General features: G+C 44.2%; 1 protein-coding gene across 2 annotated transcripts in view; it reads right to left on the reverse strand.

The window, feature by feature from the left end:
- Window positions 1-25,160, reverse strand: part of KDM2A (lysine (K)-specific demethylase 2A) — a 152,142-nt gene extending 126,982 nt beyond the window's left edge. The window contains exons 1-2 of one of the 2 annotated variants that reach the window (XM_011942388.1): window positions 24,893-25,160; window positions 23,590-23,714 (exon numbers count right to left, since the gene is read on the reverse strand). In XM_011942388.1, the coding sequence (XP_011797778.1) occupies window positions 23,590-23,631 (42 nt within the window). In that variant the 5' untranslated portion in view covers window positions 23,632-23,714; window positions 24,893-25,160. Of the gene's footprint in view, window positions 1-13,923; window positions 14,046-23,589; window positions 23,715-24,892 lie in introns of those variants that run through there. The other variant, XM_011942389.1, reaches the window with a different exon arrangement.

A 25,160-nucleotide genomic window follows, 5' to 3' on the forward strand; every position in this document is an offset into this window, starting at 1 on the left:
TAGAGACGGGGTTTCACCACGTCAGCCAGGATGGTCTCGATCTCCTGACCTCGTAATCCGCCCGCCTCAGCCTCCCAAAGTGCTGGAATTACAGGCATCAGCCACCGTGCCAGGCCAGTAACAATGAATTGTATATTTCAAAATAGCTTGAGGGGAGGACTTGAAATGTTCCTATTAAATATTCAAGGTGATAAGATGCCCCAAATACTCTGACTTGGTCATTACAATCTATGCATCTAATAAAGCATCACATGTACCCCCAAAACAATAGGGAAAAATTGTTTCACACATGAAGAAATGGTTAAAAAATAAGGGACAGAAGTAAATGGATGGGTATCTTCAGATGTTTGTGTTTCCCAAAATATGAAGTTTAGGAGAGTTCCTAATATTTTCATCAATGAGACAATGTGGAGTGACATTCCAAAGAGAGGGGGATAAACTGAGAAAGTGCCCACGAAGCTAAATGAGTAGTATTTATCAACCTTTGACTTGGGCAAGCATGAGGTTAAAGGCCTGGAGAAAAATTAAGTAATCCATGTAGTAATTAAAATATAGTGTTTTTTCACTAGTTCTACCTAATAAAAAGTGATCCAAATCTATGGTGATATCTCATGACGTTAACCCAGAATCTCTGGTAAGGTTCTTCATAAAGTAGACTCAATAAATAATTGGTGAATTCAATATGCTACTAGAGACAGAAAGGTTAATATAAATAAATCAAAAGTATACTTGTAACTTTTTTTTTTTTTTCTGAGACAAAGTTTTGCTCTTTTTGCCCAGGCTGGAGTGCAGTGGCACAGTCTTGGCTCACTGCAACCTTCGTCTCCTGGGTTCAAGCAATTCTCCTGCTTCAGCCTCCCAAGTAGCTGGAATTACAGGCGCCCACCACTACACCCAGCTAACTTTTTGTATTTTTAGTAGAGGCGGGGTTTCACCATGTTGCCAAGGCTGGTCTCCAACTCCTGACCTCAGGTGATCCATCTACCTTAACCTCCCAAAGTGCTGGGAGTACAGGTGTGAACCATCGCGCCCGGCCTACTTGTAACTTCTTTTAAGGTTTTCTTGAGACATCATCTTGCTATGTTGCTCAGGGTGTTCTTCCTGCCTATATTCTTAACTTTGTATAAAACCATGATTTTTTTTTTTTTTTTTTTTTGAGACAAGGTCTCACTCTGTCGCCCAGGCTGAAGTGCAGTGGAGTAATCATGGCTCACCGCAGCCTTGACCTTCCAGGCTCAAGTGATCCTCCCACCTCAGCCTCCCAAGTACCTGGGACTAGAGGTACACGCCACGACAGCCAGCTAATTTTTGTATTTTTTGGAGAGACAGGATTTCGCCATGTTGCCCAGGTTAGTCTCCAACTCTTGGGCTCAAGCCTCAAACTCTTCCTGCCTCGGTCTCCCAAAGTGTTGGGATTATAGGTGTGAGCCACCACACCCAACCCACAAACCGTGGTATTCTCTCTCAATTGGTGGCACCACCCATCAACCAGGAACTCAAGCCAAGAACACAGGAGTAGGCCAGGTGCGGTGGCTCACGCCTTTAGTCCCAACACTGTGGGAGGCCAAGGTGCACAAATTACTTGAGGTCAGGAGACCAGCCAGGGCAACATGGTGAAACCTGGACTCTACTAAAAAAAATATATAAAAATAGCCAGGCATGGTGGCGCATGCCTATAATCCCAGCTACTGAGGACCCGAGGCAGAAGAATCACTTGAACCCAGGAGGCACACGTTGCAGTGAGCCAAGATCGTGCCAGCTCACTCCAGACTGGGTGACAGACCGAGATTCTGTCTCCAAAAAAAAAAAGGCAGCAGCAGCAACCTTGCAACCTTTGGGCTAGTCATGATAGCTCATGCCTGCAATCCTAGTACTTTGGGAGGCTGAGGCAGAAGGATCACTTGGGCCTAGGAGTTCAAGACCAGCCTGGGCAACCAATGTAGACAGATCCATCTCTAAAAAACAAAGAGGCTGGACACAGTGGCTCACACCTGTAATCCTAGCACTTTGGGAGGCCAAGGTGGGCGGATCACCCGAGGTCAGGAGTTCAAGACCAGCCTGGCCAACATGGAGAAAACCCATCTCTACTAAAAATACAAAAATGTGCTGGGCATGGTGATGGGTGCCTGTAATCCCAGCTACTTGGGAGGCTCAGGCAGGAGAATCATTTGAACCTGGGAGGTTGAGATTGCAGTGAGCTGAGATCATGCCACTGCGCTCCAGGTTGGGAGACAAAGCGAGACTCCGTCTCAAAAGCCAAAAAAAAAAAGAAGCAACCTTTGGTTGGCAGGGGTCCAGGGTACACTTACTTGCCCTGGCTTGGTTAACTGGTGTCACCAGGAAGGATGTAGTAATGGGCCCATTCTGTACTCACTGAAGGTTATTTAAATAAGACTTAAGGAGCACAGGGGAAAGCAGCAGTCTTCAAAAACTTAGTATGACTGCCTGTGATTCAAAGATACTGCACCTAAGATACCATGAGTGGTTTAGAAAAATGTCAGCAAATTCAACTGGCAGGAAATATGAAGAAACAATTTTAAAATAACTTTTAAGTTGGAAAGTGTGAAATTAAGGTAGCTACCTCTAGTTAATTTTTTGTTTCCAACAAACAGAAAAACTGCTACAATTCCAATGGTTCTCAAACTTTACCATCTATCAGAATCACCTGGAGAACTAGTTGAAACACAGTCTGTTGAGTCCCCACTGCCAGAGTTTCTGATTCAGTACGTTTGGGGTAGGATCCAAGAATTCCATTTGTTGTTGTTTTTTTTTTTTTTTTGAGATGGAAGTCTTGCTCTGTCACCCAGGCTGGAGTGCAGCGGCGCAATCTTGGCTCACTGTAACCTCTACCTCCTGGGTTCAAGCAATTCTTCTGCCTCAGCCTCCCTAGTAGGTGGGATCACAGGTGCACACCACCACGCCTGGTTAATTTTTGTGTTTTTGGTAGACATGGGGTTTTGCCATATTGGTCAGGCTGGTGTCGAACTCCTGACCTCAGGTGATCTGCCCACCTTGGCCTCCCAAAGTGCTGGGATGACAGGTGTGAGCCACCGCGCCCGGCCAAGAATTCCCTTTCTAACTAGTTCCCAGATAATGTGGTCTGGGGAGCACACTTTGAAAACAACCGGTTTAAATTATTAGAACTAAGAACCTTGTAGGTGAATAAAATACAGCTAGATAACTAACCTATGCTTCCTGATTAGCAATCAAAGGTTCTTATCATTGTTGAAATTCACTTATTATGTTCTCTATATTTTATGTATTTTTAGGACTACACAACACATTTTCATTCAATTCAATAGACAATTTTTGAGTACTTGAATAAAACATACTCCTTGTCTTAGAGAAGTCTACTCTTACTAGGTAAAAAGAGACTCATGGTCAAATACAGACTTGTGCCACTTAACAGCATTTCAGTCAACAACTGTATATGTGACAGTGGTCCTGTAATATTGTAATACTATAGTTTGGCCGGGTGTGGTGGTTCACGCCTGTAATCCCAGCACTTTGGGAGGCCGAGGCAGGCGAATCACAAAGTCAGGAGACAGAGATCATCCTGGCCAACATGCTGAAACCCCATCTCTACTAAAATATGAAAAGTTAGCTGGGCATGGTGGGGCATGCCTGCAGTCCCAGCTACTTGGGAGGCTGAGGCACCTGAACCTGGGAGGCAGAGGTTGCAGTGAGCTGTGATCACACCACTGCACTCCAAACTGGGCAACAGAGCAAGACTCCATCTCAAAAAAAAAAAACCAAAAAACTATAGTTTTAGTGTACCTTTTCTATGTTTAGGAAAACACAAATATATATACTTGTGCTAAAATTCCCTACAATATTCAATATAAAGTAACATGCTGTACAGGTTTGTAGCCTAAGAGTAACAGGCTGTATCATATTGTCTAGGTGTGTAGTAAGCTATGCCATCTAGGTTTGTGCAAGAATATTCTCTGATGTTTGCATGACAAAATTGCCTAATGACACATTTCTCAGGACACAGCCCCAACATTAAGCAATACGTAATACAAAGTGACTGGTCACACAACAGAAATACATATAAAGTATCCCTGGGAATATAAAGGAGGAGAATGCAAGAGAAGGTCAATCTCTGGGAGCCCTGGAGGGTAATTAGGAACTTACCGAGAAAAAAGAACAAGGCTGGAGAAAGAGCATTTTAGATATGAACATTCATAGGAAACAAAACAAAACATTAAGCACCTAATAAAGCATTACATCAAGCACGGTGATGAAATGGTGAGAAAAGACAGGACAGCAGCCTTTAATGATGTGTATACCCTAATAGTGAAACAATCAAACAATAATCCAAAGAAATACAAAATGGTAACTTTGATAAGTGCTACACATAAGCAGTATTGTATACTATAAGAACTTGCAACAAGCTGGGCACGGTGGCTCATGCCTATAATCTCAGCACTTTGGGAGGCCAAGGCAGGCAGATCACTTGAGGCCAGGAGTTCGAGACCAGCCTGGCCAATATGGTGAAACACCTACCAAAAAATACAAAAATTAGCTGGGCATGGTGGCACACGCCTGTAGTCCCAGCTACTCGGGAAGCTGAGGCAGAAGAACTGCCTGAACCCGGGAGGCAGAGGTTGCAGGGAGCCGAGATCATGCCACTGCACTCCAGCCTGGGTGACAGAAGACGACTCCATCTCAAAAAAAAGAAAGAAAGAAAAAAGAAAGAAACTAATTATGAAAGCAGCCCAGAGCTGAGGTGGAAAGACCACTTGAGCTCAGGAGTTTGAGACCAGCTTGCGAAAACAGTGAGACCCCATCTCTTTAAAAAAAAAAAAAAAAAAGTCTAGTGAGCAAGACAAAGGTAACTGGACAGTCTCAAGGGACATTAACAGTCGGTTCCTCTTTTCACTAATGACTAGAGTAAGTGGGGCAATTAGACACAGCAAATTCTTAGTCCTTGACTTCCCTTCTCTGACTGTATTCTGACCACCACCTTCCTAATAATAATTTACAGTATTACCATCAGCATGTAACCACTGAATGAAATGAATTAATTTTATTACATTCTACATTGTTGTCATGATATCATGCATTATTAACTAACCAGTAAAATTAAGAGTCTCAATGATTTAAATCGTATCATGCTATCATGCTTTTTTTTGAGATAGAGTCTGCAACCTCTGTCCCCCAGGTTCAAGCGATTCTCCTGCCTCAGTCTCCCAAGTAGCTGAGATTACAGGTGTCTGCCACCACGCCCAGCTAATTTTTGCATTTTTTTTTTGAGACGGAGTCTCACTCTGTCGCCCAGGCTGAAGTGCAGTGGCGCAATCTCGGCTCACTGCAAGCTCTGCCTCCCGGGTTCACGCCATTCTCCTGCCTCAGCCTCCTGAGTAGCTGGGACTACAGGTGCCTGCCACCAAGCCAATTTTTTGTATTTTTAGTAGAGACGGGGTTTCACCATGTTGGCCAGGCTGGTCTTGAACTCCTGACCTCAAGTGATCCACCCGCCTTGGCCCCCCCAAAGTGCTGGGATTACAGGCGTGAGCCACCATGCCTGGCCATAAACTTTCTATTTTATATCCAGTTAGATATCATGAGAGAAAGGGAGAAAAAATTATGAGGACTCAGAAAAACAGGTTTCCTTCAAAACACAGTATTTCAAATGGGCTTTAGAGGATGAAAACTAGGGTAGGGACTGAGAGACAGGATATCACATGTATGTAGGAAAAAACAAGTGGGCAGCTTGGTTTGACTGGAATATGTAACAGCCAACTGGGGCCTGAGTATCAGGCTAGGGAGTTGGGGTCTACAGTGGCAAACCATTTAAAGTTAATCAAGCACTTAGAAACTATTTCCAAATAGTGAGTTGTTTTTTTTTTGTTGTTGTTTTTTAACACAGAGTCCTGCTCTGTTGCTCAGGCTGGAGTGCAGTGGCACGATTTCTGGTCACTGCAACCTCCACCTTGGCTCACTTCAAGCTCCGCCTCCCGGGTTCACGCCATTCTCCTGCCTAGCCTCCCGAGTAGCTGGGACTACAGGCACCCGCCACGACGCCTAGCTAATTTTTTTGCATTTTTTTAGTAGAGACAGGGTTTCACCGTGTTAGCCAGAATGGTCTCCATCTCCTGACCTCATAATCTGCCCACTTTGGCCTCCCAAAGTGCTGGGATTACAGGCATGAGCCACCGCACCCGGCCCCAAACAGTGAGTTTTCTTTTCACTATTCCACGAACAAAAAAGTTCATCAAGGTTAAGTAATACTATAGAGTTTATACGCTGAAATTCAAAAGCAGGTCTCATGAACCGAAGTCCAGTGTCCATCCCACACCACTAGTGACTTTACAGAGTGGGAAAGTCACAGAAGATGGAAAGACCATAATCAGAACCTTGAAAGCACAACATAAGAAATAATAGAAGGCCAGGCGCGGTGGTTCATGCCTGTAATCCCAGCACTTTGGGAGGTCGAGGCGGGTGGATCACGAGGTCAGGAGTTTGAGACCAGCCTGGCCAAGATGATGAAACCCTGTCTGCACTAAAAATACAAAAATTAGCCAGGCTACCCAGGAGGCTGAGGCAGGAGAATCGCTTGAACCTGGGAGGCAGAGGTTGCAGTGAGTCAAGATCGCACCACTGCACAAAACTCTGTCTTAAAAAAAGACAAACAAAAACAAATTAAGAAATAATAGAAAAGACCAGGTGCAGTGGCTCACGCCTGTAATCCTAGACTCTGGGAGGCCAAGGCGGGCAGACTGCCTGAGCTCAGGAGTTTGAGAGCAGCCTAGGGAACATGGTAAAACCCCGTCTCTACTAAAAATACAAAAAATTAGCCGGGTGTGGTAGTGTGTACCTGTAGTCCCAGCTACTCAGGAGGCTGAGGCAAGAGATTTGCTTGAACCTGGGGGGCGGAGGTTGCAGTGAGCTGAATCGCATCACTGCACTCCAGCCTGGGGGACAGAGCTAGACTCTGTCTTAAGAAAAAATAAATAGGCCGGGTTCGGTGGCTCAAGCCTGTAATCCCAGCACTTTGGGAGGCCGAGACGGGTGGATCACGAGGTCAGGAGATCGAGACCATCCTGGCTAACACAGTGAAACCCTGTCTCTACTAAAAAATACAAAAAACTAGCCGGGCGAGGTGGCGGGCGCCTGTGGTCCCAGCTACTCGGGAGGCTGAGGCAGGAGAATGGCGTAAACCTGGGAGGCGGAGCTTGCAGTGAGCTGAGATCCGGCCACTGCACTCCAGCCTGGGCGACAGAGCGAGACTCCATCTCAAAAAAAAAAAAAAAAAAAAAAAAAAAAAAAAAAAAAAAAAAAAAAAAAAAAAAAAAAAAAAAAGAAAAGAAAAAATAAATAAATAGATAACAGAAAAGATACCTGGGGCCGGGGGCAGTGGCTCACACCTGTAATCCCAGTACTTTGGGAGGCCAAGACAGGCGGATCACTTGAGATCAGGAGTTCGAGACTAGCCTGGCCAACATGGTGAAACCTAGCATCTATTAAAAATACAAAAATCAGCCAGGCGTGGTGGCATGCACCTGAAGGCCAAGCTACTCAGGATGCTATGGCAGGGGAATCACTTGAACCTGGAAGTCAGTGGTTGCAGTGAGCTGAGATCTTACCACTACACTCCAGCCTGGGCAACAGAGCAAGACCCCTTCTCAAAAAAGAAAAAAAAAGACCCAATCGTATGCCAGTAAGCCCTTCCTTAGGCCCAGAATCATACCCAATTAACTACTCAACAGTTCTACTGTCACATTTCACAAGCATTCACATTCAACCTTTTCAAACTTTCTCAAAACTGAACTTATGCTCCTACGCTCAGTCCCCAAACCTGCTCTTCCTTCAGTGTACCCTATTTCAATAAAAGAACTGTATTATAAGCCATGCACTAGGAAAGCTTGGGAGTCATACTTATATTTACCTCCTTTACACTGACCCTCAAAACATTCAATGAAAAGTCTTATGATTCTATTTCATATATGTTTCTCAATCATAGAATCAATCATAGACTCTCCATCACAGAATCAGTCTCCTCTCTAATTCTGCCAGCACTCAACCATACTATATCATCATCTTACCTGAACCAATATAGTTGCCTCCTAATTAATCTCCCCAAATCTATTCTTGCCCTCTCCCTGACACTGGTCCAAAAGCATTACTACTCTGCTGAACTTCTGCCTTCCCAGTGGCTTCAGGATAATGCCCTATTTGATCTGACCTGTCTACCTTGTCAAGATTTTAACTCTCTCCTCCACTTATGTCTCTTCAGTTACAATGGCTTTTTGGTGTTTTGTTTAGTTGGTTGGCACGTTTCTCAAACATGTCTAATTCTTTCCAACCTTAAGAATTTCTGCATGTGTTAATCACTCTGTATCTTTGCCTGGTTACCTCCTAGTCACCCTTCAGGTCTCAACTTTAAAGGCTTTCTCAGGATTCTCTGTTTCTACCCACTACTGAAGGCTAGATTAGCTCACTCTATCATATACTCTCATTGAAGCCTATGTTTACCTTCGTAGCCCTTTGTGTAACTATAATTAACATTACTAGCATTTGTTTAATGTCTGACTTTTCCACCAGACCAGAAGCTCCATGACAGAGGGACCATATCTGTCTCATCCATTACTGTAAACCAGAGCTCTACATGGTATCTGGACATGGTTAAATGCTCAGTATCATTTTTTCATTCCTACCTTTGGGCTTTGCATTGCCTGTTCCCTATACCTAGGGCCCCAGATCTGGTCCCTGGAGCCCTTGAACGTCACAAGATTGGCTGTTCATCACTCAGGTCTCAGTACAAAACGCCACCTTCTCAAGAAGCCTTTCATTGATCACTCAATCTCAAGGAATTCTCCATCCTACAAGTATCTCATCATCCTTGTAATTTCTTCAAAGCATTCAGCATTATCTGAAACCACAGCATTTAGAAGACCCAAATAAAATGCTTAGCACAACATAAGCACTCAACAAACATTTGTTTAAGTGAATGAATCTCCTGAATGAGAACAGATGACTTGGGAAACACCCTGAATTCATCAGCAAAACATTTATAAACTATGTCCCAACAAAGTTGATGAAGAGGCAGTATAGCTTAGTATGCTCTGGAATCACCAGACTGTTTACTTTGAATCCTGGCTCTGTCCCTTAACTGGATAGCCTGAGACACTTAACTGCACTTTGGATCTGTTTCCAAAACTGTAAAATGGGAATCAAAGAATCCATTTCAAAGGGTTCTTGAGAATTAAATTAGTGAGTATATGGAAAATGCCAGTACCAAGCACACAGTATACATTTGATCGATGTGTGCTATTATCTGTGAGATTGGGCTTTTATCTCCTAGTTTCAAATATGCAGTTGACTTTTCCTTTACCTTATCCCCCAAAAAAGGTTTCTGGCCTGGTGAAAAAGTCAGATATTAAACAAAAACACTTACACTAGTAATGTTAACTATAGTTACACAAAGGCTACAAAGGTAAACACAGAATGCAATGGAAGTATATGATAGGGTGAACTATCTAGAATCTACCCTTCAGTCATGGGTAGAAACACCAATGCATAGTTCTACAGGGTGTGCACCATTGAACTCCAAGGGCGTCTTTATTCACATAGATTAAGATACGTGAATGGCAACTTTTGGGATTATCCAACACGTAGCACTGTCCACAAGTTCTGGCAACCCTAAGAATGGTGATACTCAAAAGACTAAGATGGTGATGACCAAAAGACTAAGACGACAAAAAGACACAAGAGACAAAGAAGTACCGTGGAAACTATAAAACTACTATAAAATGATCACTACATTTATGAATATATATTATCTTGAGGTCACTTTCAGAAACGAGTCGGCCAGATTACTGCCTTGACACACAAAAAAGTTCCTAACGTCTGTGATCCAGGATCTAAAGAGATGAATTAAGGCTGAGGACCACAACCAGCTCATGAGGCAGTTTTTCAGAGTGATCGCGCAGCCTTCAGCCACAGGGCAATTAAAAATATTTTAACATTTGCTCACAACAGCACAACTTTTATCTCATTTCCCTATCCTTCAAAGAAAGTATCAAAAGGAAATCTGCGCCAGGTGTGGTGGCTCACACTTGTAATCCCAACACTTTTGGAGGCCGAGGCAGGTGGATCATGAGGCAGATGGATCACAAGGTCACGAGATCGAAACCATCCTGACCAACATGGTGAAACCCCGTCTTTACTAAAAATACAAAATTAGCTGGGCATGGTGGTGTATACCTGTAATCCCAGCTACTCGGGAGGCTGAGGCAGGAGAATCGCTTGAACCCAGAAGGCGGAGGTTGTGGTGAGCTGAGATCACGCCATTGCACTCTAGCCTGGGCAACAAGAGTGAAACTCCGTCTCAGGGAAAACACACACACACACAAAAATCTGATCTGCTGTAGCTTAATGATTGATGCCTAGACAGTGAATGCTTACGTGACCAAAATAAGTTGATCTTTGAGTATGTTTTGTTTTGTTTTGTTTTGTTTTGTTTTGTTTTTGAGACGGAGTCTTGCTCTGTCGCCCAGGCTGGAGTGCAGTGGCCGGATCTCAGCTCACTGCAAGCTCTGCCTCCCGGGTTTAAGCCATTCTCCTGCCTCAGCCTCCGAGTAGCTGGGACTACAGGCGCCCGCCATCTCGCCCGGCTAGTTTTTTGTATTTTTTAGTAGAGACGGAGTTTCACCGTGTTAGCCAGGATGGTCTCGATCTCCTGACCTCGTGATCCACCCGTCTCGGCCTCCCAAAGTGCTGGGACTACAGGCTTGAGCCACCGCGCCCGGCCGATTTTTGAGTATGTTAAAAGGAGTAAAGAAAATAGAAAACTGGGTTGAGAATTGTCATGACCATGAAGTTAGTTTTGTGAAAATTCAACAACAAAAAAAGGGCTTCATGCTTACTTTTGCCAAGCATGATGTGGGAAACACACAATGTGAGGCTGCTTTTGAGATGTTCTGTTAGATTTATCTAAAATTTAAGGCTGGGCAAGGTGGCTTATGCTTGCAATCCCAGCACTTTGGGAGGCTGAAGCGGGTGGATCACCTGAGGTCCTAAGTTCAAGACCAGCCTAGTCAACACGGCGAAACCCTGTCTCTACTAAAAATATAAAAATTAGCTGGGTATGGCGACGCATACCTGTAATCCCAGCTACTCAGGAGGCTGAGGCAGGAGAATCGCTTGAACCCAAGAGGCAGAGGTTGAAGTGAGCTGAGATCGCACCACTACACTCCAGCCTCAGCAACAGATTGACTCTGTCTCAAAAATAAGTAAATAAATAAAAATTAAAAAAAAAAATTATAAAATGAGCAGTAGATAATTAGGATGGAAACACACAACCTATCTACTCGGTATTTCCCTTTATATCAGGGTTTGTCAACCTTGTACTATTGACATTCCGGACTTGTTAATTCATTGTAGTTAGGGCTGTTCTATGCATTGCAGATGCTTCAGCAGCATTCCTAGCCTCTACTCATTAAATACCAGTAGCACTACCCCAGTCTGACCATCAGAAATGTCCACTGCTAAATGTTTCCTTGGGGGCAAAATCATCCCCAGTTAAGAATCTGCTTTAAATAAATCTTCTAGTATCTCCAACTGTCTAAAGCCTCATCCACTCATATTCTCTCCTCACAGTTGCAAAAAATCTTTACCCCGGTCTTCCTGGCAATCCAAGCTAAATCCCAAAGCCTACCTTAACATTTCATTTGTCTTTGCCTCCAAAATCCTCAGAAAGCATGCTGTACAACTTCGACAAGGACAGGTCAGTTTTCTTGTTTAAAACCACAGTTGGTGCCGGGCATGGTGGCACATGCCTGTAATCCCAGCACTTTGGGAGGCCGAGGCAGGAGGATCACAAGGTCAGGAGTTCGAGACCAGCCTGACCAACATGGTGAAACCCCGTCTCTACTAAAAATACAAAAATTACCTGGGCACGGTAGCGCACAGCTATAAACCCAGCTGGCAGATGCAGGAGAATCGCCTGAACCTGGGAGGCAGAGGTTAGAGTGACCCGAGATGGGGCACGTCAGCCTGGGAGAGCGAGCAACTCCCCCTCAAAAAAAAAAAAAAAAAACCACAGTTGGAGGCCAGGTGCGGTGGCTCATGCCTGTAATCCCAGCACTTTGGTAGGCCGAGGAGGGCAGATCACCTGAGGTCAGGAGTTCAAAACCAGACTGGCCAGGAGATCGAGACCATCCTGGCTAACACGGTGAAACCCCGTCTCTACTAAAAAATACAAAAAACTAGCCGGGCAAGGTGGCGGGCACCTGTAGTCCCAGCTACTCAGGAGGCTGAGGCAGGAGAATGGCGTGAACCCGGGAGGCGGAGCTTGCAGTGAGCCGAGATCCAGCCACTGAACTCCAGCCTGGCCGACAGAGCAAGACTCCGTCCCAAAAAAAAAAAAAAAACAACAAAACCAGACTGGCCAACGTGGCAAAACCCCATCTCTACTAAAAATACAAAAATTAGCCAGGCGTGGTGGCAGGAGCCTGTAATCCAAGCTACTCGAGAGGCTGAGACAGGAGAATCATTTGAACTTAGGAGGTAGAGGTTACAGTGAGCAGAGATCAGGCCACTGCACTCTAGCTTGGGCAACAGAGTGAGAATCTGTCTCAAAACAAAAACTAAAAATGGGCTAGGCACAGTGGCTCACATCTGTAATCCCAGCCCTTTGGGAGGCCAAGGCAGGTAGATCACTTGAGGTCAGGAGTTTGAGACCAGCCTGACCAACATGGTGAAACACCATCTCTACTAAAAAAACACAAAATTAGCCTGGCATGGTAGTGCACGCCTGTAATCCCAGCTACTTGGGAGGCTGAGGCAGGAGAATGGCTTGAACCGGGGAGGCAGACATTGCAGTGAGCTGAGATCGCACCATTACACTCCAGCCTGGGCAACAAGAGCAAAATTCCGTCTCAAAAAATAAATTAAAATAAACAAAAATAAAAGCACAGTTGGTAAGAGACTTGATACTAAAACTCAAGGCTCAACATCCCCAGTTAAGTACTCTTCTCTATTATAACATGCTGCTATCCATCGGTTACAAAGTTTAGTCAGTCCTTCACTGCCAATGTGTCTTGCTTCTATCTCTTCCTTTCCATTTCTACCTATAACCTACAGCAATGGTTCTCAAACTTTTGCATGCATCAAAATCACCTGCCTTGTTAAAACACAGAATGCTGGACCCCAGCTCCAGAGTTTCTAGTTCAGTAAGTTTGGGGTGGGGTCCAAGAATTTGCATTCTAACATGTTCCCAGACACCCAGGTAATGCTCATGCTGCTAATGAGAGACCCATACTTTGAAAACCACTGCCTTAAGAGTTCAGGGTTCCTGCCACCTCAAAAGGTAAGCTATTTGAACATCCTTCTATACCACCCCCAACCCGAAACTGTAGGTATTACTCCCAAAACGTCACTTCGGCCAAATCACTGTTAAAAACAAACTGGCTGGGTGCAATGGCTCATGCCTGTAATCCCAGCACTTTGGGAGGCCGAGGCGGGCGGATCATTTGAGGTCAGAAGTTCCAGACCAGCCTGGCCAATAACAGTGAGACCCTGTCTCTATTGAAAATACAAAAAATTAGCTGGGTGTGGTGGTGTGTGCCTGTAATCCCAGCTACTCAGGAGGCTGAGGCAGGAGAATCGCTTGAACGCAAGAAGTATAGGTTACAGTGAGCCGAGATCATGCCATTGCACTCCAGCCTGGACATCGCAGTGAGACTCTATATCCAAAAAAAAAAAAACTTCTAATGGCTATGTCCATACTTGGCTTTCAAAGTTGTTTAAAATTTCTACCCAACATTATCAGCAGTGCCTCTCAAAAGACACCACCTACTTTAGTACTGCTCATCCATCAGAGATCCACAGAATAGGCCTTATAGTAGTAGTATAAAGCTTATGCTGTCTTTACCACCTGAAAGGCCACCCTCTTCCCTCCTCCTCTCTACCTACCTGAAGGAGGCCTTCACCAATGTATTTGCCAAAAACATTCGTTTGGTCACTATTTGCTGCCTTTTATCTTTAGGGTTTAACTTTTTACCAAGTACTCACAGACAGAGAAAAACCCCAAGAACCTAAAATTTAAAACAGAAAACAAGGATATGAGTGACATACATAAATAAAAGCCTTGACATACACACAAACTGCACAATACTGCTATTTTAACAGATCAAGTGCAATAAGTTCATGAAAAGAAAGAATGTACCACCTTTTTTTGAAACATGATCAAACACTGGCTATCAAATATTTATAGCTATCTCATTCAGGATGTTAAGCAGACAGACGTCAGGAAGAAAATGTTAAAGTAGGCAGGGAGTGGTGGTTCATGCCTGCAATCTCAGTATTCTGGGAGACCAAGGCAGGTGGATCACCCGAGGTCAGGAGTTCCAGACCAGCCTGGCCAATATGGTAAAACCCCATCTCTACTAAAAATACAAAAATTGGCCAGGCATGGTGGCACACGCCTGTAATCCCAGCTACTAGGGAGGCTGAGGCAGGAGAATCGCCTGAACCTGGGAGGCAGAGGTTGCAGTAAGCTAAGATCGCACCACTACACTCCAACTTGGGCGACAAGAGCGAAAGTCCATCTCAAAAAAAAAAAGAAAATATTAAAGTAGCCTCAAAAAAAGAGACAGTATTCAGCCTACACACAGTGCAGTAAGAGTAGTTATTATTATTATTAATATTATTTAAGATGGAGTTTCACTCTTGTCACCCAGGCTGGAACGCAATGGCGCGATCTCAGCTCACTGCAACCTCCACCTTCCGGGTTCAGGCAATTCTCTCACCTCAGCATCCCGAGTAGCTCAGACTACAGGTGTGCACCACTATGCCCAGCTAATTTTGTATTTTTAGTAGAGATGGGGTTTCGTCATGTTGGCCAGGCTGGTCTCGAACTCCTGACCACAGGTGATCTGCCCGCCTCGGCCTCACAAAGTGCTTGGATTACAGGCATGAACCACTGCACCCGGCCTGTTTTCTGTATAAAGTACATAAGAGACACTGGATGGTATGAGAGAAGAAACTTGGAGTTTGGAGTCAGGGTACCTGAGTTCAAGGTCTGGTTTCACCTCTTACCAACTCTGTGATCTTGGGCAAGTCATGGCCCCTCTCTGGGCCTCTCTCTCCATAATTAAAAAAAAAAAAAAAAATCAAGGTTTAAAACTATACCATCTACCTTACAAGGTTCTTTTGAGAATTAAATAAGGTAATATATATGAAAGAACCTAGCCTACTATCTGACATATAATAAATTTTTACTGAATTTTAACCCTTTCTGATGCGAAAGTGCAATGCAAAAATAAACTACTATTCCCAAAGTGAGATAAACAGAGAAAATTAATGAAACCTAATTAAGAGTGTCCATCACCCCCCCAAAATAGAAAGATACAAAGAATGTATGTCTATCTACATGATATACGTAATGTATCAATTCCTTGACTTAATAACCAAAACCAAGATCTCAGAATAACACAAACATCATCACTTGCAACTTCACAGCTTTAAGGCTGTCTAAAGGTCAGCAAAACCCAGGCACAGTTTAGGACAGGGTTAGAACAAGGGAACTTAAGGCCGGGCACACTGGCTCATGCCTGTAATCCCAACACTTTTGGAGGTCGAGGTGGGCGGATCACTGGAGGTCAGGAGTTTGAGACCAGCCTGATCAACATGGTGAAACCCTGTCTCTACTAAAACAATACAAAAATCAGCTAGGCGGGGTGGCGGGCACCTGTAATCCCAGCTACTAGGGAGACTGAGGCAGAAGAATCGGTTGAACCCGGGAGGCGGAGGTTGCAGTGAGCCGAGATCACGTCATTGCACTCCAGCCTGAGCGACCATAGTGAAACTGTCTCACACAAAGGGAAAAAAAAAAAGAATAGGAGAGCTTAAAATTCAGACTAAACTTTACTTTTTTTATTTTTATTTTTTGAGACGGAGTCTCTCTCTGTCACCCAGGCTGGAGTGCAGTGGCACGATCTCAGCTGACGGCAACCTTTGTCTCATGAGTTCAAGCGATTCTCCTGTCTCAGCCACCTGGGTAGCTGGGATTACAGGCATGTGGTGCCACTACGCCCGGCTAATTTTTGTATTTTTAGTAGAGACAGGGTTTCCCCATGTTGGTCAGGCTGGTCTTGAACTCCTGACGTCAAGCAATCTATTCCCCTTGGCCTCCCAAAGTGCTGGTATTACAGGTGTAAGCCACATCCGGCCAAACTAAACTTTTAAAGTCAACTAGACACTTTATTATTTGTTCTAACGGTCCGAATACCAAATATCATCAATGTGGTATTCTGAGATGTGTGCTACGCATACATTTTTATTTGTTACAGTTTAGGTCTCTGGTTCTTATCTACGCTGCAAGACCCAATATCCAGATATCCTCCTCATCCCTACCTGCCAAAGTGTCCTCTATTCTAATTTATTAATTTTTTTAGAGCCAGGGTCTTGCTCTGTAGCCCAAGCTGGAGTGCACTGGCACAGTCATAGCTCACCACAGCCTTAAGCCCCTGGGCTCAAGTGATACTTCTGCCTCAACCTCCTGAGTAGCTGGGACCACAGGTGGGAGCTACTGCATTCAGACCTTCCTCTACTCTAGTGGCTTACTACTAGCATTCAAGAAAACTGGTAGCAAAGAAGAGCATATATTAAGGCTTTCAACAATATCGACAAATACTTATTCAGCACTTGCTATGTGTTAGGCCCTATTTGAAGCATCTAGCACATAGCATCAACAAAAACAAAGTCTCAACTTTCAAGGAGCTTATACTCTAGTGGGAAGCTATACACAAAGTACAGTAGTGATTAGTGCTCAGCAAAATAAAACAGAAAATGATAGGGCTTAAATATAATCCTCATTCTACGGGCCCAAAATATAGCTTACTGTGGAAGACTGACATATAAGAATAAAAAATTAGGTCCATCATTATCTGCATTTTTGAATCACTCAAAAATGGTCACGTTTTTCCTACATTTATTAGGAGGGAGGCCGCAACAATGAGACCAGTGTGCTCTCTACCAACACAGACTAAAGACTAAATCTCATAAAATAATTAGAAATAAACTAATTCAACAATGTAGACCACATATAATTTTTTCTAGTTAACATTATACTTTCATACTAGAAAAAAAAAGGCTTAAAATAAATATTCTATTTTACCTAGTCCATTCCCAGTCAAAAAGACCTCAGGGTGGGAAGGGGGACCAGGTGCAGTGGCTCACACTTATAATCCCAAGACCTGGGGAGGCTGGAGAGGCCTCCAGGCAGGAGAGAGGATCACCTAAGCCCAGGAGTTTGAGACCAGCCTGGGCAACACGTGAAAACCTGTCTCTAAAAAGATTTTAAAAATAAGCCAAGTGTTGTGGCATGTATCTGTGGTCCAAGCCACTCAGGAGACTGAGGTAAGAGGATCACCTGGGGAGGCTGATGCTGCAGTGGTAGTACCATTGCACTCTAGCCTGGACAACACAGTAAGACCCCGTATAGAAAAAAAAAAAAAAAAAGGGCCAGGCATGGTAGCTCACGCCTGTAATCCCAGCACTTTGGGAGGCCCAGGAGGACAGATCGCCTGAGGTCGGGAGTTTAAAACCAGCCTGGCTAACGTGGTGAAACCCCATCTCTACTTAAAATACAAAATTGGCCAGGCATGGTGATGCATGCCTGTAATCCCAGCTACTTGGAGGCTGAAGCAGGAGAATCACTTGAATCCGGGAGGGGGAGGTTGCGGTGAGCCCAGACTGCACCATTGCACTACAGCTTGGGCAACAAGAGCAAAACTCCATCTCAAAAAAAAAAAAAAAAAAAATTAAATTTAAAAAAAGATAATCTGGTAATCACTGCTGAATTGGGGGGAGACACTTTCAAGGGTAACCCAAGAAAAGGTGGGACTATTACCAGAGTTTCAGCGGCCCCCGTTCCTTGCAACAGATAAATGATTTAGCTATTTCATAGAGAATTATATGTAAGACAAGTTAACAGGATTGAATATGTGATAATGTAATAACATCTTTCAGAAAAGCTCTCCATTTGTTTTTTATTTCTTTTTTTTTTTGCTAGGCAAAAGTGCTAAAAGCTCTCAATTTCATCAAGATTGACAAGCACACCAGGCATAGTGGCTCACACCTGTAATCCCAGCACTTTGGAAAGCCAAGGTGGATCACCTGAGTCTGGGAGTTCAAGACCAGACTGAGCAAAAAAAATCAGACCCAGCCTGAACAGCCTGAGCAGGGAGAGCCTGCCTTTACAGAAAAAATTAAAAATTAGCCAGGTATGGTGGCACATGCCTGTAGTCCCAGCTACAGTTCCATGCTGAGATGGGAGGACCACTTGAGCCAGGCGGTTGAAGCTACAATGAGCTATGATCACGCCACTGCACTCTAGCCTGTGCAACAGAGTAACACCCTGTCTCCAAAAAAAAAAAAAAGAAATACAGAAATAAATCATTGTTACCTCAGAACAACCCACCCCAGCATCAAAAGGAAGCTTCTATCCCTCCCACTTGAGTACTTCCTCAGGTATACAAACTCGCCTCAGAGATCTGGCTTTGTTCTGGCAATCTATATACAAAAGTCCTAATATTTTCATTACCTAAAAAAAAATTAAGTCTTGCTTAAGAGAAGCCAAACACTGTTTATCCACCCTTGTCAATCAATTCCTAGCTGTTCAACTCCAACAATGCAAAATATTCTAGTTCCAGAAAGTGTAGCTTATGTTCCAAATCTACACATATACACTATCTTCAAAGGCGCATTTCTTTTCCACATATAATAGGTAAATAACGAAGCTTGGAAAAACACCCCTTTATTTATTTATTTATTTATTTTTTGAGACAAAGTCTCGTTCTGTCACTCAGGTTGGAGTGCAGTAGTGCAATCTCAGTTCACTGCAACCTCCACGTCCTGGGTTCAAGCAATTCTCCTGTCTCAGCCTCCTGAGTAGCCGGGACTACGGGCGTCTGCCACTACGCCTGGCTAATTTTTGTATTTTTAGCAGAGACAGGGTTTCACCTTGTTGGTCAGGCTGGTCTCAAACTCCTGACCTCAGGTGATCCACCCACCTCGGCCTCCCAAACTGCTGGGATGACAGGCCTGAGCAACCGCACCCAGCCAAAAAACAATCTTTGTGTGAGAAATGGGGGTCTATGTTGCCCAGACTGGTCTCGAACTCCTGCACTCAAGTGATCCTCCCTCCCTGGCCTCCCAAAGTGCTGGGAGTATAGGTGTGAGTCACCATAACTGGCAAAAGACAATTTTTTAAAACTAGTTATTCCTTTTTTTTTTTTTTCTTAGATGGAGTTTTACTCTGGTTCCCCAGGCTGGAGTGCAACGGCATGATATCGGCTCAGCGCAACCTGTCTCGTGGGTTCAAGTGATTCTCCTGCCTCAGCCTCCTCAGTAGCTGGGACTACAGAAAGGCATGCGCCACCACACTAATTTTGTGTTTTCAGTAGAGATGGGGTTTCTCCATGTTGCGTCAGGCTGGTCTCAATCTCCCAACTTCAGGTGATGGGCCCGCCTCGGCCTCCCAAAGTTCTGGGATTACAGGCATGAGACACCGCCCTCGGTCTTTTTTTTTTTTTTTTTTGAGACGGAGTCTCACTCTGTCACCCAGGCTGGAGTGCAGTGGCGCAATCTCAGCTCAGTGCAACTTCCACCTCCCAGGTTCAAGCAATTCTCCTGCCTCAGCCTCCCCAGTAGCTAGGATTATAGGCACGCACCACCAACCCCAGCGCCCAGCTAATTTCTGTATTTTTAGAAGAGATGGGGTTTCACCATGTTGGGCAGGCTGGTTTCAAACTCTTGACCTCAGGTGATCCTCTTGCCTAGGCCTCCCAAAGCGATGGGATTACAGGCGTGAGTTACCACACCCAGCCCTTAGCTAGTTATTTCTGATTTTTTTTTCCAAAAATGACTTGTTGGGAGGCCAAGGCGGACAGATCGTTTGAGCCCAGGAGTTCAAGACTAGACTTCGGAACATGGCAAAACCCCACCTCTACAAAAAATACAAAAATTAGCCAGGCATGGTGGCACAGGGTTGTAGTCCTAGCTACCTGGGAAGCTGACGTGGGAAGATCACTTGAGACCAGGATGTCGAGGCTTCTATGACCTGTGGTCATGCCACTGCACTCTAGACTGGGCGACAAAGACAGACCCTATCTCAAAAAAAAAACAAATAAGAAAGTTCCCTCCAGGCCAGGCGCGGTGGCTCACGCCTGTAATCCCAGCACTTTGGGAGGCGGAGGCAAGCGGATCACGAGGTCAGGAGATTGAGACCATCCTGGTTAACATGGTGAAATCCTGCCTCTACTAAAAAATATAAAAAACAAAAAACTAGCCAGGCGTGGCAGTGGGTGCCTGTAGTCCTAGCTACTCGGGAGGCTGAGGCAGGAGAATGGCGTGAACCCGGGAGGTGGAGCTTGCAGCAAGCCGAGATTGCGCCATTGCACTCCAGCCTGGGCCACAGAGCAAAACTCCGTCTCAAAAAAAAAAAGAAAAAGAAAGTTCCGTCCAAATATATAATGTGCCCTCTTACACAAACACTGCTAAGATAGCACATTAAACAAAAGAAAACATATGCTAGTTAAGGGTTAATGTATGCAACAGGTAGCAATCACCTTACAACTTAAAGAAAAAAAGAAAAAAAAAAATCTTGCCAAGACAAAAGTCAAGAGTACTTGTCTCTCCTTCCCACTACACCTCCCTACCTTGTTTTTTTTTTTTTTTAAAAAAAAAAAAAAAAAAAAGTGGGCCAGGTGCAGTGGCTCGCACCTGTAATCCCAGCACTTTGGGAGGCTGAAGTGGGTAGATCACCTGAGGTCAGGAGTTCGAGACCAGCCTGGCCAACATGGTGAAATTCCATCTTTACTAAAAATACAAAAATTATCTGGGTGTGGTGGCAGGCACCTGTAGTCCCAGCTACTCGGGATGCTGAGGCAGGAGAATCACCTGAACCCGGGAGCCAGAGGTTGTAAGTGAGCCCTGATAGTGCCACTGCACTCCAGCCTGGGCAACAGAATAAGACTCGTTCTCAAAACAAACAAACAAACAACAAAACCCAAAAGTCTGGGCGCAGTGGCTCATGCCTGTAATTCCAGCACTTTGGGAGGCTGAGTCAGGCGCATCACCAGAGGTCAGGAGTTCGAGACCAGCCTGGCCAACAAGGTGAAACCCCGACTTTACTAAAAATACAAAAATCAGCCAGGTGTGGTGGTAGGCACCTGTAATCTCAGCTACTCTGGAGGCTGAGACAGGAGAATCACTTGAACCCAGGAGGAAGAGGTTGTAGTAAGCAGAGATAGTGCCACTGGACACCAGCCTGGGTGACAAGAGTAAAACCCGTCTCAAAAAAAAAGTGAAAAGTTTTGCTTGCTAGAAAGGCTCTTCCTTTAAAGTCTGGACTGCAAAATCCCTTAGATATCTACCTAACAACTTGACATGATAAAAGTGAATTCCATATAGCAATAACTACCTGGGAAAGGAGTTTTATGGCATCGTCTCTTTTTCTGTTCCCAAAGAAAAGTTTAATTCAAGAAATGTAAAAAAAAAAAAAAAAATCCCAATGATACAATATTCCACTACGGATATGCTTAATTTCTACAAAATTAGAGATGAAGAATTATAATCTCAACACATGAATTCGGAACGAGACAAATCTCTGAAATTAGGCTCACCGGAATATATGCATGCTGAATATATACTTCCCAATATACAACAAACCTTTCTAGCAGTCACAAAACAAATAAATAAATAAATAAGCCAGGTACTGTGGCTCACGTTTGTAATCCCAGCACTTTGTGATGCCAAGGTGGGAGGACTGCTTGAGGCCAGGAGTTCAAGACTAGCATGGGCAACATAGCAAGACCTCGTCTCTAAGAAAAAAAAAAAAAATCTGAAAATTAGCCTGGCATGGTGGCACATGACTGTAGTCCCAGCTACTCAGGAGGCTGGAATGAAAGATTGCTTGAGCCCAAGAATTTGAGGCTACGGTGCGTTATAATCACGCCACTGAACTTCACTCTGGGCAGAGCAAGATCCTGCCTATGAAAATAAAAATAAAAGGCCGGGCACGGTGGCTCACGCCTGTAATCCCAGCAACTTCGGGAGGCTGAGGTGGGCAAATCACACGGTCAGGAGATCAAGACCATCCTGCCTAACATGGTGAAACCCTGTCTCCACTAAAAGTACAAAAAATTAGCCGGGCGCAATAGTTCTGGCTACTCAGGAGGCTGAGGCAGGAGAACGGCGTGAACCTGGGAGGCAGAGCTTGCAGTGAGCAGAGATCGCGCCACTGTACTCCAGTCTGGGCAACAGAGCCAGACCCTGCCTCAAAAATAAATAAATAAATAAATAAATAAAAATAAAAAACAAGCCATGGCCAGGTACGGTGGCTCACGTCTGTAATCCCAGCACTTTGGGAGGCCAAGGTGGGTGGATCATGAGGTCAGGAGATCAAGATCATCCTGGCCAACATGGTAAAACTCCGTTCTCTACTAAAAATACAAAAATTAGCTGGGCGTGGTGGCCTGTAACTACGGTCCCAGCTACTTCGGAGGCTGAGGCAGGAGGATCACTTGAACCTGGGAGGCGGAGGTTGCAGTGAGCTCAGACCATGCTGCTGCACTCTAAGCCTGGGCGATAGAGTAAGATTTGATCTCAATAAAAATAAATAATAAGCCTTTTCTCAAAAAGAGTAAGGATCATTAGAAAATGTATTAGAGAACCATTCGTTTTCTCCTAAATTCAGTCTAAAATGCAGAGCCAAATAAAACCACCATAAATTCCTTTAGTAATCTTCTAGGCCTTTCTTCAGTTCAGCAAATTTCACATACTACATACAATTCTGTGGCTTTCCTCATTGCCCACTCTTCAAACACAAATTCAAATTTTTATTAATACTGGAGACTATTAATAAAGCTATCTTTGGCTAAGAAAAACAAAAATTGAATTCTTAAACTCCAATAGGGAAACCTTAAGAGGAAAACATGGCTTAAAGGATCCAAGTGTTCGTATACAGATATAAGCTAATCCTTTCAAATCATGTCTAAAATTTCTTTCAACAACATCTCATACATTCCTCCCAAAACACAGACCTTTATCAGCATCCAGTATTCTACCTACTTGTCTTCAATCAATCCCAACAACCCTTCAAAGCTACCAAAGTGTTAATTTATAAAACAAAAGAGAATAATTCATAGTTCTACTCCCCAGCTCAAAGTCACAAATCAAATCTTAAAAAATGTATTCAACTATCCTTCCTCAAACAGCTTTGCCCCCAAAATTTATATTCTAATCTAACTTAATCAGATGTATTACAATGTCAGTATTGTAAAATTAGGAATCTTTGTCACATTGTAATCCACAAAATCCCTGGGTATACAATGGTTTCTATAAAAGCTAAAGGCTACATATAACTCCATTTCCAAACAGGATAAATATATAAAACATAAAATATTTTTGGCCAAAAGCCAAATTCGATATTAATACACCTTTCCCCCTCCTCTGGTGCACAGAAAAGTCACCTGAAAAGTTTTAATCACAGATTCACAATATATCCACAAATGGAAACAAAACAGTTATCCTACTTCAAAACTGGAGGGTGTGGTGGGGGGAGAAAATACTAACCAATCTCTGGCTGTAACGAATCCTTTCTTCTTCGGGTTCCATCTCTCACTCTTCTGTTGAAATTACTGTAAAGAAACCACTCCAGGGCTGCCTTCCTCTTCCTCCTTAGGAACCAGATTGCAACACTAAAGAATAATGATACAAGCAGAAATGAGAACTCATTCTCAAACTTGTGCTTTCTGTTCACGGAAAGGAGTATTTAAGGTAACTGTTAAAGGTTCTCCGAAAAATCAGGTTCCTCTTCATGAGTTTGGGACCTTTCTGCTCTTGGGCAAGTGGTTCCATGTCATGTTCAACATTAATCACATTACAACTGTCGGAGGCCTAGACGAAACGAGATGTTGGTTTCAGTTCCTTGTGGATGGGCCACACCACTAGTTTCTCCCCACAGGATTACCACTAGCAAGGATCCCCTTCGTGACAGCATCAGCAAGAAAAAAAAAGCTCAGGACTTTTATCTCTAGAGAGGTGACCAGGTGAAACATCACTGAACTAATCCCGGTCCTAACCAAATTAGTTCTCTCTCACCAGTAATCAGAAACTAAAGGAAAGAAGGGTAGACTATGTAAAAAGAGGACAAGAAATTAGGATTTAAATGACCCCAAAACAATTTCCCATACCCCTCCTGTAAGGCCGTGCACAATCGTCGCCTTCCTTTCTAGACTCCCCGGGTCTTTTCATTCCCAAATCTACCCTCCACCCCAACACAAGATGTGCACAACTCTGAAACAAATTTCAGAGGCGCAAATCAAGGACCAAAATTCCATCTGATCTTTTTGGATAAAGTAATAAAATAAACGATCGCATCTATGGATACGAGGAAAATACATCTTGTCCAAAAATGCAATAAAAGACCGGCCGGCGCGACGGTCAATCGGCAATACTAAGAAAGGGTTTCCTTTTTTCTAAATATTCTCGTGGATAATGGCTTCCATTGAGAACGCAGGTTCCCCCCGTTTTTGTCACTACATTACAGCCACGTTAACAGCATCCTTTCAAAACTGCTACGAGACCAGAGGACCCGATGACATAGTTTGCGAGAGCAGTTGGTGGCAGAGCCCTCCCGGAGGAAGCCCTGGCCCGAAGTCCGGAGGGAAACCGTGCTTGCACCCCCTGGGCGACGACCACCCGGGCTTGGAGCAGCCAGGGCCGGAGAGGAAAAAGGGCGAATCTCGCTGGGCTCCCCCAGGAAAAGGCGTTTCAATGGTTCACCCATCGGAAAAAGAAATAGAAACTTTGCATTCAGTCTTTGGATAACACAGTCAACCAAACTTCCAAATGAGGGGGGGAGGGGGAAACTCACCGGAGATTCTGCTCTTGAGTTCTTGTCCAAGTGAGAAGTAAAAGATTCCAAAGCTGAGAGGAATAATTAAATCCCAAACGTCGTCTTCGGTTTTTCCGTGGATCAACCCAGTATCCAGAGAGGGTCAGAGCGACCAGGAAAAGGGAGCAAACAGTTGCTGAATCAAACCTCCTCTTCTGGCTTTGGAGACCGGGAGTCGGAGGCGTCAGGAGAGGGGAGCGCGACCCCTCGGCGCCGAGCCCGGGGCGCCCCCGCCTCCCCCGGGCCA

The sequence above is a fragment of the Colobus angolensis genome, unplaced genomic scaffold (genome assembly GCF_000951035.1).
Source record: "Colobus angolensis palliatus isolate OR3802 unplaced genomic scaffold, Cang.pa_1.0 Scaffold21, whole genome shotgun sequence".
NCBI classification, from domain to species: domain Eukaryota; kingdom Metazoa; phylum Chordata; class Mammalia; order Primates; family Cercopithecidae; genus Colobus; species Colobus angolensis.